General features: G+C 38.9%; 1 protein-coding gene across 1 annotated transcript in view; it reads right to left on the bottom strand.

Annotated features, from left to right (window-relative positions):
- Positions 1-16,201, bottom strand: part of SPAG17 (sperm associated antigen 17) — a 263,389-nt gene that overhangs the window by 20,833 nt on the left and 226,355 nt on the right. Inside the window, exons 39-45 of the mRNA XM_036767111.1 lie at positions 15,762-15,837; positions 15,134-15,181; positions 12,041-12,140; positions 10,501-10,603; positions 9,444-9,575; positions 7,370-7,372; positions 1,516-1,658 (exon numbers count right to left, since the gene is read on the bottom strand). Coding sequence (XP_036623006.1) covers positions 1,516-1,658; positions 7,370-7,372; positions 9,444-9,575; positions 10,501-10,603; positions 12,041-12,140; positions 15,134-15,181; positions 15,762-15,837 — 605 coding nt within the window. The remainder of the gene's footprint in view (positions 1-1,515; positions 1,659-7,369; positions 7,373-9,443; positions 9,576-10,500; positions 10,604-12,040; positions 12,141-15,133; positions 15,182-15,761; positions 15,838-16,201) is intronic.

The raw sequence follows: 16,201 nt of genomic DNA, 5'->3' as shown, positions 1-16,201 counted from the left end.
ATTTTTTATGCACTTTGTTATGATTTTGAACAGGACTTCCCTTTCCATTATTTCCTCCGAAACTTTGTTATTGCTATATAGAAATGCTGTTGAATTCAATCGAATGGCTTATCTTCCAAACCAAGGATGAGAGGCAGGAGACAGCAAAGAGATAGGAGGGAAAGAAAGACCGGGGCAAAGGGATGTTTTGTGCCATTGTAGTCTGATGGAACAAAAACATTTGGTTTCTCTTCTGTCTCTGCCAATAGTCAAAAAGGACCAGTCAGGAAACCTGTTGCATTGTCATTTTGTGCATGGACAGCAAATTAGCAATAATGTGGTTAAATTCCAATAATGTGTTGAATTTTAAGATGAGGCATTGAGTTGTTTCTGGGAGAATCCAGAGTTGATTTTGTATTGAAAGCAGGATATATGCTCTTCTAAGGGTATCTGATTGATATCATTATTCCATATTTAGCAGCAAGACCTGGCCATGAGTTGATAAAAGTGATGCCTAAAGGCCTTTGTTGGAGGTATGCAATCTCTTTGCACACTTACTATCCACTCTCCCCTCTAAAAATGACTGTATTTACATTGCATATGCTCTCCATATACTTATATATGTATATATTATCATTTTCAATAGGATGAAAATTTCTTGAGGACAGGGCCTTATTTAATTTTGTCTTTGCATCTCCAATACCTAGCACACTGCCTGTAACATGATTTAACAAACGTTTGTTGATTGATTGAGAGATTGATGGGTCAAAGTCTCACCTCTTGGGATGGAGTAGTGTATTTTTTAATAGACAGACAGTCCCTGCCCTCAAGGAGCTTATAATCTAGTGGAGAAAGACAGCATACAAAAGGGGTGGGGGATGTGTTGGGTGGGAGAGGACTGGACACCAGAGGATACCTGGTACAGTTATCTTGTTGCTTGAAATTGAAACAAAGCAGCATATGTGAAGTGGAAGTGCACCCCTACCACTTAGCAGGGTGCCTGGCACATAGTAGGTGCTCAATATATGTTTACTGGATTGGACTAGACCTCATGGGCAGAGTAGCAGTGTGCCTAGAACCAATAATGAAGTCTATGTGTAGACATCACAGGTATTGGAGTTAAAAGCCATAAGCATGAGCCCAGGTTATAACTCCTCACAAGCCGACAGCTTGTAGAATTGCTCTGCTAAACCGGCTGATGGAGTTGAGATCTTGACATCCTCAAAGATTCCAAACAAGGTGCATGCTTCGGTTTATCTTCCCGGCATGGAACACTGCAGTTGGCTCTCAACAGAAACATTTTGAATTAGACGGGATCAAAACCTTCTGTTCACAGCACTGCAGTGCAGGTAGTTAGCATTTTTCTGTATCCCTGGGAGACCTCAATGGACTTACCATGAGCAAATTACTTAGGTTTCAGAAACTGATGGAGAGCACCATATAGCTACAGCTTCTGCTAGAAACCAGTAACAGCAATGAATAAAAAACTCCATGTAACTGTTTTCCCCCCTACAGCCAAGAAAAGTTTTTTTTTACCTTCTTAAGGGGTAGAGACTTCTTTGGCTTAGAACTTTTCAAGTAATTAGGTAGTTTTACTTTCTCCTTCCTCGGTTGTCCAGCAGCATTTTGTAGCAATGACTGGGTTGGAATCTTCAAGGGCGTCCATGATGATTCAGAGTCTATTGGAAAGAAGGTGTTTTAATTATTCTGGACTATTCTTTCCAGACATGTCTTTATTTATTGCCTTTCAGTAGCACAAAGAAAAAGCTCAGTCAAGAGAAATAAAGATGTGTGTGTAAGAGAGGAGTTTAATCAACATTATCCAATAATCAACAAATATGTACCAATTCCTTTCTAAGGGTAAAGCTTTTTTTTTTTTTGCTGAGTGCTGCAAAACATGTGAAGAAATGTAAGACGGTCATTCTAGTTGGAAAGACAATAAGTGACAACTTTAAAAATTGAATAAGGAAGATGACTACATGTTTTAGTGGCAGAGAGGTTTCCCAGACCACAGGATACATTAAAAATTTGGGGCTTAGAGGAAAGAGGTGTTCCATAATGGAGAGGAATGTTCTGAAGGGGTTTTGAGTCCCCAAGATTGAGGAATTCAGGAAAACATGTCATAGGGATGAGGGAGCTTAGAAATATGCTACCTTTAATCAAGGGGAGGCTATTTTTCATTAGCTATGTTTCCTTCCTTAACATGTTTAGTTGTTCTTGGAAACTGATAAAATACTTTACCTCGCCCATATGGAAAAAGTCTCTTTTTCGATTTGACCAATGAAAACATACCTTTAAAAGATTGACTCTGGTCCAAAATCCCTCACAGACTCAACAGCTACAACATTCTCTCTGGTTTTCCAGACCTCCTATCTGCCATTAGAAGGACCGAAACACGTTGGTCTTAAAAAGCAGCTTTATAAGAGTGAGATCTTTGGCTTGTAAAGTGACTTTGTGCTAAAGTGGTGGTGTGATGGTCCTTTCATCCACTCTCTTTCCACTTGGGCTCCCACTTAGCTCTCAGTAGTGTACCTTTAGAGTCTGATTGTGGTCTCAGGCATCTGTTCAGCTCTGGTTCTGGGATGTAGTCCATCTGCTAGATTCTAGGGTCTAGGTTCTAGGTTCTGGTCGAGAATTGACCCAGAAGTCTGGTTCATGATTGAGTTTGCCCTGGAATAAATACAAACCCCATGGAAAGACTCTGGAATTGATTTAGCTTTCCATGGTTCCTTTTGGCTGGTAGTGGATTGGGGATCTAGGTGTCCTCTAGCAAAGATGTGCTTAAGCATGGGTTATATATGCCTGCCTCCTTGACTCACATGCCTATCACCTTATTCTGAGGTTCAGACTACCCTGGATCCTCAACAGGAACTGGAATCACATCTGGAGAGAGATGCTGTTTACCTTGACATTTTTCTCCTTGAGGGGTCCTGGTACTGAATTCTATCAGCAGAATCAATAGGATTTGGCAATACTACAGGACAGAAAGCATTCTATCCTCTACTAGTTTTTATTAAGACTAGATTCATAGAGGAGAACTTACTATTTAACTAATTTCAAAAGATTCCATTCCATTTAAAGAAACGTACTAAGTGAGAGAATCCTTCTCTCTCTCCCTCTCTCTCTCTCTCTCTCTCTCTCTCTCTCTCTCTCTCTCTCTCTCTTTCTCATTTAATTAAGGGATAAAAGTAATATTTAAATATTCTTTTAAATATTAAAAAAATATAATGACCAGCAACCACTTCTATTCCCTAAGCTCTAACTCTGATAGCTTAAATGGCAAAAGAGTAAATTAAACAATGAAGATAACCAGATTTGCTAATTTACACAAACAAAAACAAAACGTCGTTTTCCTGAAATTGTATAGGTAATGGAGTAGAAGCAGGCCTTTGACTTGAATTGATTGGATGTAATTGTATAGATTTTGTCTGCTTCTCTAAGAGGTGAGGGTAACTATGACAAGGACATTATGACTGTATACTGTAATCATAGAAAGTCAAAATATGAAGTCCTATCTTGCTACTTTGGTACAAATCAACATGGCTCCATGGGTCCATAAATACACTCTTATCTTTCATAGCATCAGCTTATTTTTTCTATCTAGACTTAATGATCATCTCTACCACCATTCCTGCCCTGTTACATCATTTTCAGGTTTTGATTACTTCAAGTACTGCCTAAAATTGAAAGCCCCAAAGGAATTATGATACTAAGAAAGTACTTCAGAATAGTCACAGACTCAGATTACAATCTCAGTGAGCCATGGTTATGTCTAACACTGTGATCTACACAGGAGTATCCCTTGATTGAAAATGAGTAAGTACAAAATCATCAGAAATATAATGTTTTTCTTCTAGGGTATTTAAGACTGTAAACAAGATGGTTTAAATTCAGGAATTTCATAAAATCAGTTCTCATGAGAGCTTTTGTATGATTCAGTGAAACTTATTTATCATGAAGTAAAACCAAGACCCATAACACTTTCTGAATTTTGCTGATGACATAATGCTGATGAAAAAATTGAGATTTATCAGGGAAAGGGAGAAGGACTAGAGTTCAGGGTTTCATTGATATAGAAACTTCTAGGCGAGGAAAACTCTGCTGATTCAGGTCAGCACTTTCTCTGCATTTTATAGTTTTAAAGAGTTGCCTAGAACAGTGGTATCCAACTCAAAACGGATCTCTGTGGGCCATATATTGACTTAGAAAACCTCAAATCTACATTATTTATGTTGTATTGAAGGTAGCCAGGTGGTACAGTAGATAGAATGCTGGGCCTGGAGTCAAGAGGACCAGAGTTCAAATCTGGTTTCAGACACTTATTAGCTCTGTGACTCTGGGCAAGTCACTTAACCCTGTTTGCCCCAGTTTTCTCATCTGTCAAATAAGCTGGAGAAGGAAATGGCCTACCACCCCAGTGTCTTTGCCAAGAAAACCCCAAATGGAGGCATGGAGAGTCAGACATGACTGAAATGACTCAACAAAATGTTGTATTGTATTTTTATTTATTATGTTAAACATTTCTCAATTACATTTCAATCTGGTTTGAGGCCTGCTATCTGAGCCTCACAGCTACTTGAATTCAAATTTGATACCAGTGCCCTAAAAGCATTCAGAGGTTAAGTGACTTGAACTCAGGTCTTTCTGGCTCTGAGGCTAGTTTTTTATCCACTATACCTATCCTCAAGATTCAATAACATTACAAAAATGGGGAAACATCACTTTATACGAAAGACTCCCATCATCTATCTGTCTTGCTTTTTTCTACCTGACTGTAAATATTAGTGTATCCAAGCAGTCGCCTTGACGTTTTGGCTCAAAGCCTATATATGAAAAGAAAGCCCTACTCCACCTAAAAAGAATGGAATAAGGAAAGAGCTGCTCATTGGTACCATATTTACTTCCCATCCTGCTCTGGGAGAAGGATCATTAAATGACAGTTGGAACGGTTTCTGCAAATCATAATAACTCCATCCCTACTCCTGTTCTTGGGAGCAGAGTAGAAGAGGAAGAAAAGGGGGAAGGAGAAGGACAAATAACACAGGGAAAGGGATGAAAGTAAAGAGTAAGGAAGCTGTAGTAGGGATACTCCAAAGTGGTTGTATCTATTTAGATGTCAGTTAAATAGAATGATAGCTCATTTTCTCCTGAACTCCCTCTTCTAGCACTGATTTCAACATTCCATTTTGACTGCATCACCAACTGCCTGCTGGACAGCTCCAACTGAATGTCCCCCCAGCAACTCAAATTCAACATGTCCAAACCTGAATTTGTTAGCTGTTTACCTAAACTCGTTCATCTTCCAAACTTCCCAATTTCTGTTGTGGACATCACCATCTTTCTAGTAATCCAGATTTACAGCCTCAGAGTCATCTTCAACTTTTCACTTTCACCCCAACCCACCTCCTCCACAACATTTGCCAAGTTCTGTTGATTTCATCACTACAACATCTCTTGTATCCATCACTGTCTCTTTTCTGACCATAGTAACACTAATTTAGGCCTTGACTAATCACATGTGGGCTATTATAGTGACCAAGATTTCATTATCTCATGCCTGGATTGGTAAAATAGCTTCTCTCTGGCCCTAGATTCTTCCTTCTAATTTACAGTGCTCACCACTATCAGATTAATCTTCCTAACATTCTGTTTTCATCATGTCCATAAAACCCATAATAGTTTCTCTTAGCAAGCACTCTATGTTATTCAAGGCCTTCCATATACTGAATCTACCATATTTATTCAACCTTTTCTTTCATTCATCCCCAATATAAACCCTTTATTTCAGTCACACTCATCTCTTCACAGTCCTCTGAACACTGCTAACTCTATACCTTTGCTTATACTGCTTCTCTTGCTTGGAAATCCTTCCATCTTCCATCTGTAGCAGTGAGGTTCAGTGGAAAGAACACCATTCCAGAATTCACAAGACCTGGGTTCTAGTCTTGTTTCTGTCAATGGCTATGTGGTCTTGGGGAAATCACCTAATATTTTGGAGACTTGGTTTCCTTACAAGTAAAATTAAGATTTTAGACTAGATAAACCAAAGATTCTGTGAAGTTCCTTCAGTCTTACCTCCTTCATAAAGTCACCTTAAGCTGCTGATTTCCTCCCTCCATAAATTCCTATCATATTTATTATATGAGCCACAAACTTCACACAATTATGCTCTTTTTTCCATGAGCACTATTCTTTTATCCTTTACCAGATTTTACATTCCTTAAAGGTCAAAGGACCCTGTCTTAATCTTTTCTTATGTTCCATTACTATTACTATAATAGTGCTCAAAACTGTCAGGTCCTGAATCATCCAGGGTAGTGGAGAAGATATGGCACCTATGTCATCTCTTCATTTTAGAAGGACTCCACATCTACCAATATTCCAACAATGAACAATTTCTATTAGATAGTAGAACTCTGACTCATCTGCTTTCTGAGCCCCATGGTAGTTCCTTGACCTGATATAAATGAAAAAAACCAACCCCTACACTTGGGCTAAAAAAATCAATAGTACAAATCCAGTATAGGGAACACAACTAGACAACAGTGTGTGGAAAAAATTTATCGAGGTCTCTAAGTATTAAGTTCAGTATTAATCAATGATATGACATTGTACTGACATCTGCTGTATCTCTTCTGTGCCTTGTAACATAATATAGGTATTAAAAATATGGGCATTTGTTTCACGGGGAATTTGAAGTCATTAGGAGAACTCTGTAATCCCTTTCTGTTGATCCTGGGCCCAGTTTTGGGACAGTCATCCATTTGCATGCAGTGTCTTTTTGAGATATACATGCATCTATCACATATGTGTCATGGACTCCTTTGGCACTCTGATGAGGCTTATGGGATCCTTTTCAGAATAAGGTTTTTTAATGAATAAAAAGTATGTAAGATTACAAAGGAAAATATTTTAAAATATAGTCATCGAAACACATTTTAAAAATCTTGATGCAGTTTTAGCTTAGAAAGCTACTAAAGTTTAAAGCCACACTGAGACTTTTGGGATATTTTTGTTGTTCATGGACTTCAGGTTAAGGGTCCTTGTCATAGAGAGTCTCTTGATACACTGTGAGGCTAACTAGATTGCCTAGGGGCACAAAGTCAGTAAGCATCAGCCTTTCCAGGACTTTCTGATTCTGAGTCTGGCTCTCTATCCTTATGCCTTGTTATCCCTCAAAGGTCGCTGTATTCATCCATGGAATAATAATGAAAAATAGGCAGGAAGAAGATTCTGTTTTCCATTTGAGAGAAAAGTGGAAAAAACCACAGGCAGATGAAGCTACTTGCTCAAAGAGGCCCTATATATGTGCTTAAGCATGGAGTGGGTGCCATATTTCCTAATCTTCAGGCTAATACTATTTCCACTGAATCAAACTACTTCTTGGAACCAACTGAATTAGAATGAAGGTTGATGCAGTTCAAAGAAGCATAGAATGTTAGAGAAGGAAAGGATATCAGAGAACATTAATAGAATCTGCTCATTTTACAAATCAATAAATCAAGGCTCAAATAGTTAAAGTGACTTTTAAATATGACCCAGGCAGTAAGCAGTAGAGTTAGGATTTGAACTCAGGTTCTCTGTCTCTAAACCCAAAGTTCTTTCCATTATGGCATGCTGTCCCTCTTTCTTTGATCAAGGGCCAAGCAGTGATTGTCCCAATTATTTTCTGCCATAAGTGTCCATGATCTCAGTTAGGGATAGGGACTAAGCCTAGTTTCGTTGGTACAGAGAACTCCCAGATGATTAAACTTTCTCATCAATGCTGGTTGGCATTTTATCTATACTTTAGGGTGTTGCCTGCAACACTGAGGTTTTAAATGAATTCTTGAACATTACATAGCAAGTATGTATATGTACGGCAGAACTTGAATCTAGGTCTTTCTGGACCAAAGTCTGGCACTCTATCCATTACACTACATTACCTCTCTGCTTCAGCAGATTTTTGTACCGCTCTTTCCATTTGGCCAATTCTGCTTTTTAAGGTACATTTTCTTCAGTATTTTTTTTTATCAACCTGTTGACTTCACTTTTCATACTTTCCTTACATCACTCTCTTTTCTTTCCTCAATTTTTCCTCTACCCTCTTATTTGATTTTTGAAATCCTTTTTGAATTCTTTGAGGAATTCTTATTGGGCTTGTCTCTAATTCACATTTCTTCTTTGAGGCTTTTATTATATCTGTTTTGACATTGATGTCTTTTTCTGATTTGTGTCTTGATCTTCCCTGTCACCATAGTAACTTTATATGGTCAGGTTCCTTTTTTTGTTGTTTGCTCATTTTTCCAGTCTACTTCTTGACTTTTAACTTTATGTTAAAGCTAGGCTCTGCTCCCAAGGTAGAGGGGGCACTGTCCCAAGCTTCAGATTTTTTTTGTGCTACTGTTTTTAGAGCTATTTCTGGAAGTCTGTAAGTTTTCAGTGCTTCCAAGGTAATATAATCTAAGGAGGGTTGTGGTTACTGCTCTCCTGGTCTGTGCTCTTGTCTTTACCCAAGAAGGACCCTTACTCCCCTGTAACCAAAGGCAGGAGCACTCCTCTTGGCTGTGGAACTGTGACCAGGTCCATTACCCTTCTGCAGCTGTAAGCACTAGTACTCCTTTCAACCTAGGAACTGGGACCAGGGTCCATCCTAACTATAAGCACTTTTCTCTACCATAAAACTATGACTAGGTCCTCTGCTTTCCTATAGCCACATCTCTCTGCCTTGGAACTGTGTCCAGGGCCCTTGTTCCCCTGAAGGCACAAAAGCTAGTCTTCCTCTTTACCTGGAACTGTGACCCAGAACTGTGTATGGGCAATGCAACAGGGTACTGCATCCAGTGCCAAGAGAGGTTTCCCCCAATCTCTTTTTGACCAGCTGTCTGACCCCCCCCCCATCTGTAGGCTGAGAGCTCCCAAAGCTGCTGTTGCCACTGATGCAACCACCTCCAAGGCCTACCGATGGTCCTGCCACTGCATATGCTCTAAACTAGCCACTACCCTGGTATCACAGACCTCTGTTGCTGACCTCCTAAGTTGTTTTAGGCTGGTAAAATACATCATGTTGACATTTTATGGGATGTCACAGTCCAGAATCCTATTTGAGGCATTACTTTAAAGTTAAAGTGGAGGGGAACTAGGAAAGTTCAAATGAATTCCTGGCTTTACTCCACCATCTTGGCTCCACCCATACCCTCTCTCTCAAATTAGCCCTTAACAAGAATCAAACCAATAGACCAGTAATTCTACATTGTGTAAAGGTGGATATGATTAAACCCCTCTCTCTCCTTTGCTTCCGCCCATTTTAGAAATAGCCCCCAAACCCGAATGACCTTTGATTTTTTTGCTCGCTAGTCAGGCAGCCTTAAAAGCCAGCTCCATAGTTCCACATTCACTGACTTGTGTGGAAGCTCCTATAATCTTCTAGAAGGCAGTGACTTTCAGTTCGAGAAACAAAGAATTAAAACAAATTATTATCATACCCATCTCAGACTTTGTAAAGTAATCACTGGGGAACATACTGATGGACTCCTTGGTTTCTAGTGAACTCTCTGATACCAGAAGACTGAGCAATTCAGAAGACTCTTGGGTTGGTTCTTTAGATGATTGACACTCTAGGAAAGAGCGATTATTAAAAATGACTCTTATACTTATGAAAGATTAAACAGATAATAAACTACAGATAATAATGAGTTGTCAATTTGTAATACAACAACTTTCGGGAAATTTCCAGGACACATAGTTAAATATTTGTCCACAGGAAAGGTTGGATCAACACCATAGTATGAAGTAGAAGTCTTTTCTTTAGATTTTCTCTTTTTTCAAAGGCTTCCATCTCCCACCCCCAGTAGTTGCCTGTCTCTCTGCTGTGCTTTTCCCACTTGCCCAGGAGCCCAGTTCTCTCACTTTTCCTCTGCCATTCTATTTTCTGAAACCTAATCTCAGAAAAGGGCTCGAAACTCATTCACACTAAGGTGTAAATGACTGAGGAGACTCAATGTGTTACTTCTTTTACAGGCATATGAATTTTTTACAAAGCCATCAGCCAGAAAGATGGATCTGAAATTGGTTTTAGTGTGTAGCCTTTTGGTTTTGGTAATGAGAAAGGTGTTTTGGGACCATAACAGAATAGCTGTATTGCCTCTAAATCACATCAAGTAAGTGTCTACCTATTCAGCCTACCTTTACCGTAGCTGGAGCTACCATTCACATAGTCCTTTTTAATCTTTGCAAAGTGCTTTATAAATATTATCTTGTTTAATCTTCATAGCAATCCTGGTGCTATTATTATCCCTATTTTACAGATGAAGAAATTGAGGCACGGGTTAAGTGACTGCCCAGCTAGTTAAGTGGCTGAAGCTGGATTTGAATTCAGTTCTTCCTAATTCCAGGTCCCATTCTTTCTCTATTGTGCCACCTGTGTTCTTCCTGTAGAGCTGGTTCTGCTTGTAAGGTGGAATGGCACAGACTGTGTAAGGGGGTGGGGTATTATTTAAGCCAGGTAACTCAACAGGAAAAGAATAACACTGAAATAATCACCTGGGTCAATGTCAGATGTGCTTCGGGAAAAGTTTCTGCTCAGGTCTTGCAATTTCTTCTGAAAGGGCGGAAGTTTTTTAGAAATGGCTTCCAGGTTATGATACTTAAAAGAAAAACCAAAAGGTGGAGTTTAGCTGAAGTGAGCAGAACCAGGAGGACAACTTCTATTATGCCAGCATCACTGTTTAGTGTGATGGCAAGCCATGATTCCAGAGGAATGAACCGCACTATCCACCTCCTGATGGGGAGGCAACGGACTCAAGAAGTCAAATGGACAGGGTCAATTTGGGAGTTTGGTTTGCTTTACCCATCCTCATTTACCTCCGGGGTTTCACTTTTCTTTTTCTTTTATTTTTCAGTGGGGGGTGAGGAGAGAAAAAAAAAATAAATGCTTGTTAATTGAAAAAAGTAAAATAAAATGAAACTTTTAATAAAAAAATAGATGTGGCTTAGATTTTATACACAAAGCCACTAAGAAGGAAGATGGGAAGCAACATATGGAGCTAAATAACTGATGAAAATTACTTAGGGTTGTTTTCACTCTATATTTAAGAAACCCCAAAGAAGGCACATAAGCTTATCAAAGAGATGCTTGTGATAGAATCTTCCAAAGACTGATGATTACCTCTCTCATTTATGCTGACTACTCATAATTGCTTTCAAAGACAAAATGGCGCTTCCTCTTCAGCTTTCACCTGGTGATGGTGGGTAGCTGAGCTATTTATAGTTCTCATGGGAGACTTGGGCCTAGAAAGAGAAACATTCTCCAACTGGGGCCTGTTTTCATGGGCATTAAAGAACTCAAAATATCACAGCTGTGAGGAAGTAGACCTAACAGAAGCAATCCTTGGGGAGGGTGTAGTCAGTGAATCAGTGATTTTTAGATTTATAAGGTATTTTGTTCCATTTCACTTTATAAATGAAGCCCAGAGAGATAATCGCTTAAACCAAATTATGACAGAAAGTTAGTTGTAGAATCAGTACTAAGATTAGGCTTTGCCCAATTCCTAGTCCAGTGGTGTTTCCACTATACCACATTATGGGAAAACACTCATTTGGCAAAGGAGTTTACATAGGGAATAGTTGAAAGGGTAAGTGGTGTAAGGTGGTGGGGGAAGAAGATAGAGGCATATGATATTTTAGCAATCGATTTCCACATTTGGAGGATAAGGCACGAACATAGTGATGGGGGGCAAATATTGGATTTGGAGTCAGAAGACGCGACTTTATTACTTAATGTATTCCCTTGGGGAAGCCATTTACTGAATCTGGGTCTCAGTGTCCCCATCTGTAAAATGATGGGATTGGACCATATGACCTTTAGGGTCCTTTCCACCTCCAAATCAATGATCCTATGAGTCAAAATTTGTCTCCATTGGCTTGCCAGAGTCCAGAAAGATGACTGATTTTGGGGACCATGGCTGATGGACATTGCTTTAGCCAATGTCTAGAAAAGTTCAGCCTGAAATCTACTTACAACATTTATACAACAACTAAGGTAGAAACTCTTAAACTGTTGTATTAGACTGATGTTAATTACCTGGGTCATGAATATCTTGCCAAATTCAGACTGGAAATATGGTGGTATTATGTGATTCCTTAGCCCTGCCAAATAATTTTGGGTTTCTTCGATGTCGTGCCTGATAAAAGAAAAGAAAAAGGCACAGAGGAGAATATGATTTTATCATATTTCCCCCCATAATTGCCCCAGAAATGATATAGGATTATTAACAGTGTAAATGACAAAGAGTAAGAATATAATGTGTGTTTGAATTAAACTACATTGGGTTTTTTTGTGTATATGGTTGATCAAGATTGTTCCAGACACGTTTAAGGTCAATCATAATTTCCCCTTTCAGAAAGACTCCTATATAGTTCAAAATAATTTTTTATTAATAGCATAGCATTAAATAATAATAATAAATAGCATTTATTAAGTACCTACTACATTCCAGGCAGTGTGCTAAGCACTATAGTACCTTAGGGTTAAAAAAATTCAACTGTGACAAATATGCATTAAGTAACTACTATATGCAGGACACTGTGTTTTACTTCGTGGCAGCTATGAAGATTAAATAGGGCGTAGACCCTGTCTTCATGGAGCTCATAACCCAGTTGGGAGATATGAGATATGCATATGTGATTATTCAATCTGATATTTACACGTGATGTAGATCATGTATGATGTGATAGTTCATGTGTTCTATATGTTATATACAAAATATATGTGATATATACATATGTGATACAAAAAGATGCATGAGAAATGTATTTGAAGTATGACCCAAGGACCTTGTCAGGTTCAGGTTAGAGAAGAATCTTTATTAATTAGGGATATTGAGGAAAGTTTTGGGAGAAGACGGTACTTGAGTTGGGCCTTAAAAGACAGTGAAGATTTTAATGAGTCAAGATGGTAGACTGGTCTGAGGGAGTTGGTTGGTGGTGGTTGTAGATCAAAGGAATTCAGGAAAAGGAAATAGCACCAACAGAGGCAAGGAGGCAACACCAGACATATCTGGTTTGGCTAGAGCACTGAGCACATGGAGAAAAACAATATGCAATAAGGCTAGGAAGGTTGGATGGATGGTTATCAGGTTGGAAGTCCTTGAATGTCATGCCCAGGAATTTGAAATTTTTCTGATAGACAAGAGTGAACCAGAAAGGTTCAAGCAAAAAAAAAATGCACATAAGCAAGATGATAGACTGGTGGGAAGAGAGAGAATAATGGAAGGAAGAGGAAGAGGAAATCTACTGCAATAATCCTGGTAGAGTATGGACTATTATAGCAAAAACTGTGGGAATAGGGAGAAGGGCTGGATTTCAAGGAGATCACAGGAGAAGAATTGATTAGACTTGATAGCTGTTTAGATGTGAGCAGCGGGGTTAGGGAGAGGGAAGAGTTGGAGATAAAATCAAGGTTTCAGATAGAAGAGAGAGGGTGCATAACAACAAAAGACATTCAGAAAGGGGGATCCATTTGAGTATTTGCAAAATATAATCAAATTAGTTTGGACTCCACAAAGTCCCACTCTGAAACCTCGCTGAGGTTTGGAAGTGACCTTGAGTTCTCAGGAAGATAATCTAGTAGAGAGCAATCTTTGTCACTTTTCATCACACTTTACTTATCATTTGTTGACTATTAAAATTCCTTTTGATTCATCAGAGCAAAATGACACCTTAAAAAGCTTTCTTTCTTTTTTTTAATTAATTAAATTTTTTTTTGCAGGGGCGAAGGCGGAGCAATTGGGGTTAAGTGACTTGCCCAAGGTCACACAGCTAGTGTGTCAAGTGTCAGAGGCTGGATTTGAACTGAGATCCTCCTGACTTCAGGGCCGGTGCTCTACTCATTGCACCCCCTATCTGCCCCCAAAAAGCTTTCTTTCAATAATATCTCCCATACACACATCAGAATTATTCCTTGACAGATTTCACAATAGGAACAGTCTTGTTCTCTGACTTTACACCTGCTGATATCCAATGCGTCAAAGTGTTGGCCTCTGTTATGGAGGAGATGCAATAAAGATAGTTTGACTTGACAATAGATTCCTTATGAATAGGGAGGTCTATAGATGTGGATAAACCTGTCTTGTGCATGAAATGGTCATGGGTAAGAGTAAATTTAGGCCAAATCTGTCCTGGAGTTTGGTAACTGTTAAGTATTTCAGAAAATTGGCAAAGGGATGAGGAAAACTGATGTTATTTCACTCTGGGAGGCGAAGGAAAGATTATTAAGGTCATCTATCTTGAACTCCTTTGCCTTATGAGAACCAATTGGTTCTTGTAACAAAGGAAGAATGTCAAGTGTTTTTCAGGGCCGCAGGTAGGAATTTTGTAGTAATGGGGCCTTAAAAACAGGAATCCCCAAGTGTCATTGACCAACTGAATAGTCGATCAGCTTCAGAAGGTCACAATCTAGCTAATATTTTCAGCATGACGTTCGTGTAGAACTTAATGGCCCAGATTTACTATGCACTCAGTACCATCCAGGGTACTGTGAGAGACAGAGAGTTCCTGTTGTTTTTTTTTTTTAATAAAAGTTTCTGTTGTTAAGAAGCTTTCAGTCTAGTTTTGAAATAACTTTTGTGCTTGTCGAGCACTTTTGAGGGGAAGAGGAAGACAAAACTAATATTGTATTGATGAAAAGTAGGTACTGGAATGTTGATATAAACACAGAGCTTATGAGGCTTTAATCTCCGTGAAGACAGGAACTGTATCTTATTTAAACTTCAGATTGCCTAGTGCCTCGAATAGCTGTCTGGAAACAGTAAATGCTTAATAAGTGCTTGCTGAATTGTTAATTATTAAACAATCAATAGCATAGCAGGAGATGATGTAAGAATAACAGGAGAGGTTGGACGACCATTCCCTTTCTCAGCCTGCAATTTCTTTCCACTACTAATCGAACAACATAAAATGAGGCTGCACTTGTGATGCAGTCCACTGTCACTCTGGAAAATGGACTTTGTTTGGAATTTCCTGATAAGCATACAGAATGTCACAATCTGTAATTGGATGGCTCCAAGTCTGGGGGAGGGGAAGTTTTATAAAGACTCTGGGCATGCTGGGAGGCTTTTATATGCCTAAAGCATGGTAGGGAGCCTGGCTTAATATCTCTTTGAATTGATCATCATACCTGTTCTGTTCCAGTTTTTCTTTCCAGCGCTCTGAGGGTTTTGGATGGCTACATGAAGGAGAAGAAAGAGGTGAAGAAAATGGGGTCAAAGTAGTGCTGGAATTTTTACAAAGCTGTCCAAAGCTTATAGGAGGAAACTAGCCACCATTTCATGAAATGTTAATCAAATAAAGGAGTTCAGACTTTGCAAACTCTGATCCAGGTCAGGACTTGGAATGTGTAGCATGGAATCCTGAGCTATAAAATTAACCTTGTTCTCTATTTTTAATTTTAAAAATCTTAAAATATTTATAAATGGGAAATGATAAATTATTATAAACTTGCTAATAATAATTATTATAGCTGACATATAGCACCTTAAAATTGGCAAAGCATCATCTCATTTGAGACTTGCAACAACACTGTGATGTGGATATGACAGGTTTTATTAATAGCTAATTAAGAGTTGAGTCAGCCAAGGGTTCAGAGATGTTAAGTGACTTGACCATATCACTCGATGGATGTCAGAGGTAGGATTGGCATTCAGGTCTTCCTGACTCCAAGGTAGCGTTCTACCCACAATACCAACCCTCAGAGCTTTGACTGTAATAAGCTTTGATAATAAAAATTTAACCCTGAATCATCTTACCTCCACTTATCCCAGTTTATTCTGGCTGATATTTCTGGACTAGCCAATGCACGCTTGTACAGTTCTGCCAGGTGTACTGCAACATTAAAGAAAGGGAGTTAAATTTCCACTTCCCCATAGTATATAGAACACAACCGATATTAACATCATTTGATGCTCCCTCAAGTTTACTCATTTCCCAGAATCCTATGATTGAAAAGAAGGGCAGTGTTTAACCCAATTACCTTAGGAGTTTGTCTAAAAATCCAGTTAATAATGGAATATCATGGGATTCTCTTGACCTAGTGAAAAAGATCCAGTCAGAAGGAACTTCATTCCAGATGTTTATACAGTCATAGAGTGGAACTGGAAGGGCCCTCAGTGGTCATCTAGTCCAAACCCTTTTTTTTTTAACAGAGAAGGAAACAGAGGCCTAGAGAAATTAAGTGATTTGGAAATAC

The sequence above is a fragment of the Trichosurus vulpecula genome, chromosome 7 (assembly GCF_011100635.1).
Source record: "Trichosurus vulpecula isolate mTriVul1 chromosome 7, mTriVul1.pri, whole genome shotgun sequence".
Lineage (NCBI taxonomy): Eukaryota > Metazoa > Chordata > Mammalia > Diprotodontia > Phalangeridae > Trichosurus > Trichosurus vulpecula.
Note: the sequence above shows the minus strand (reverse complement) of the source record. Positions and strands in the feature narration are given on the sequence as shown.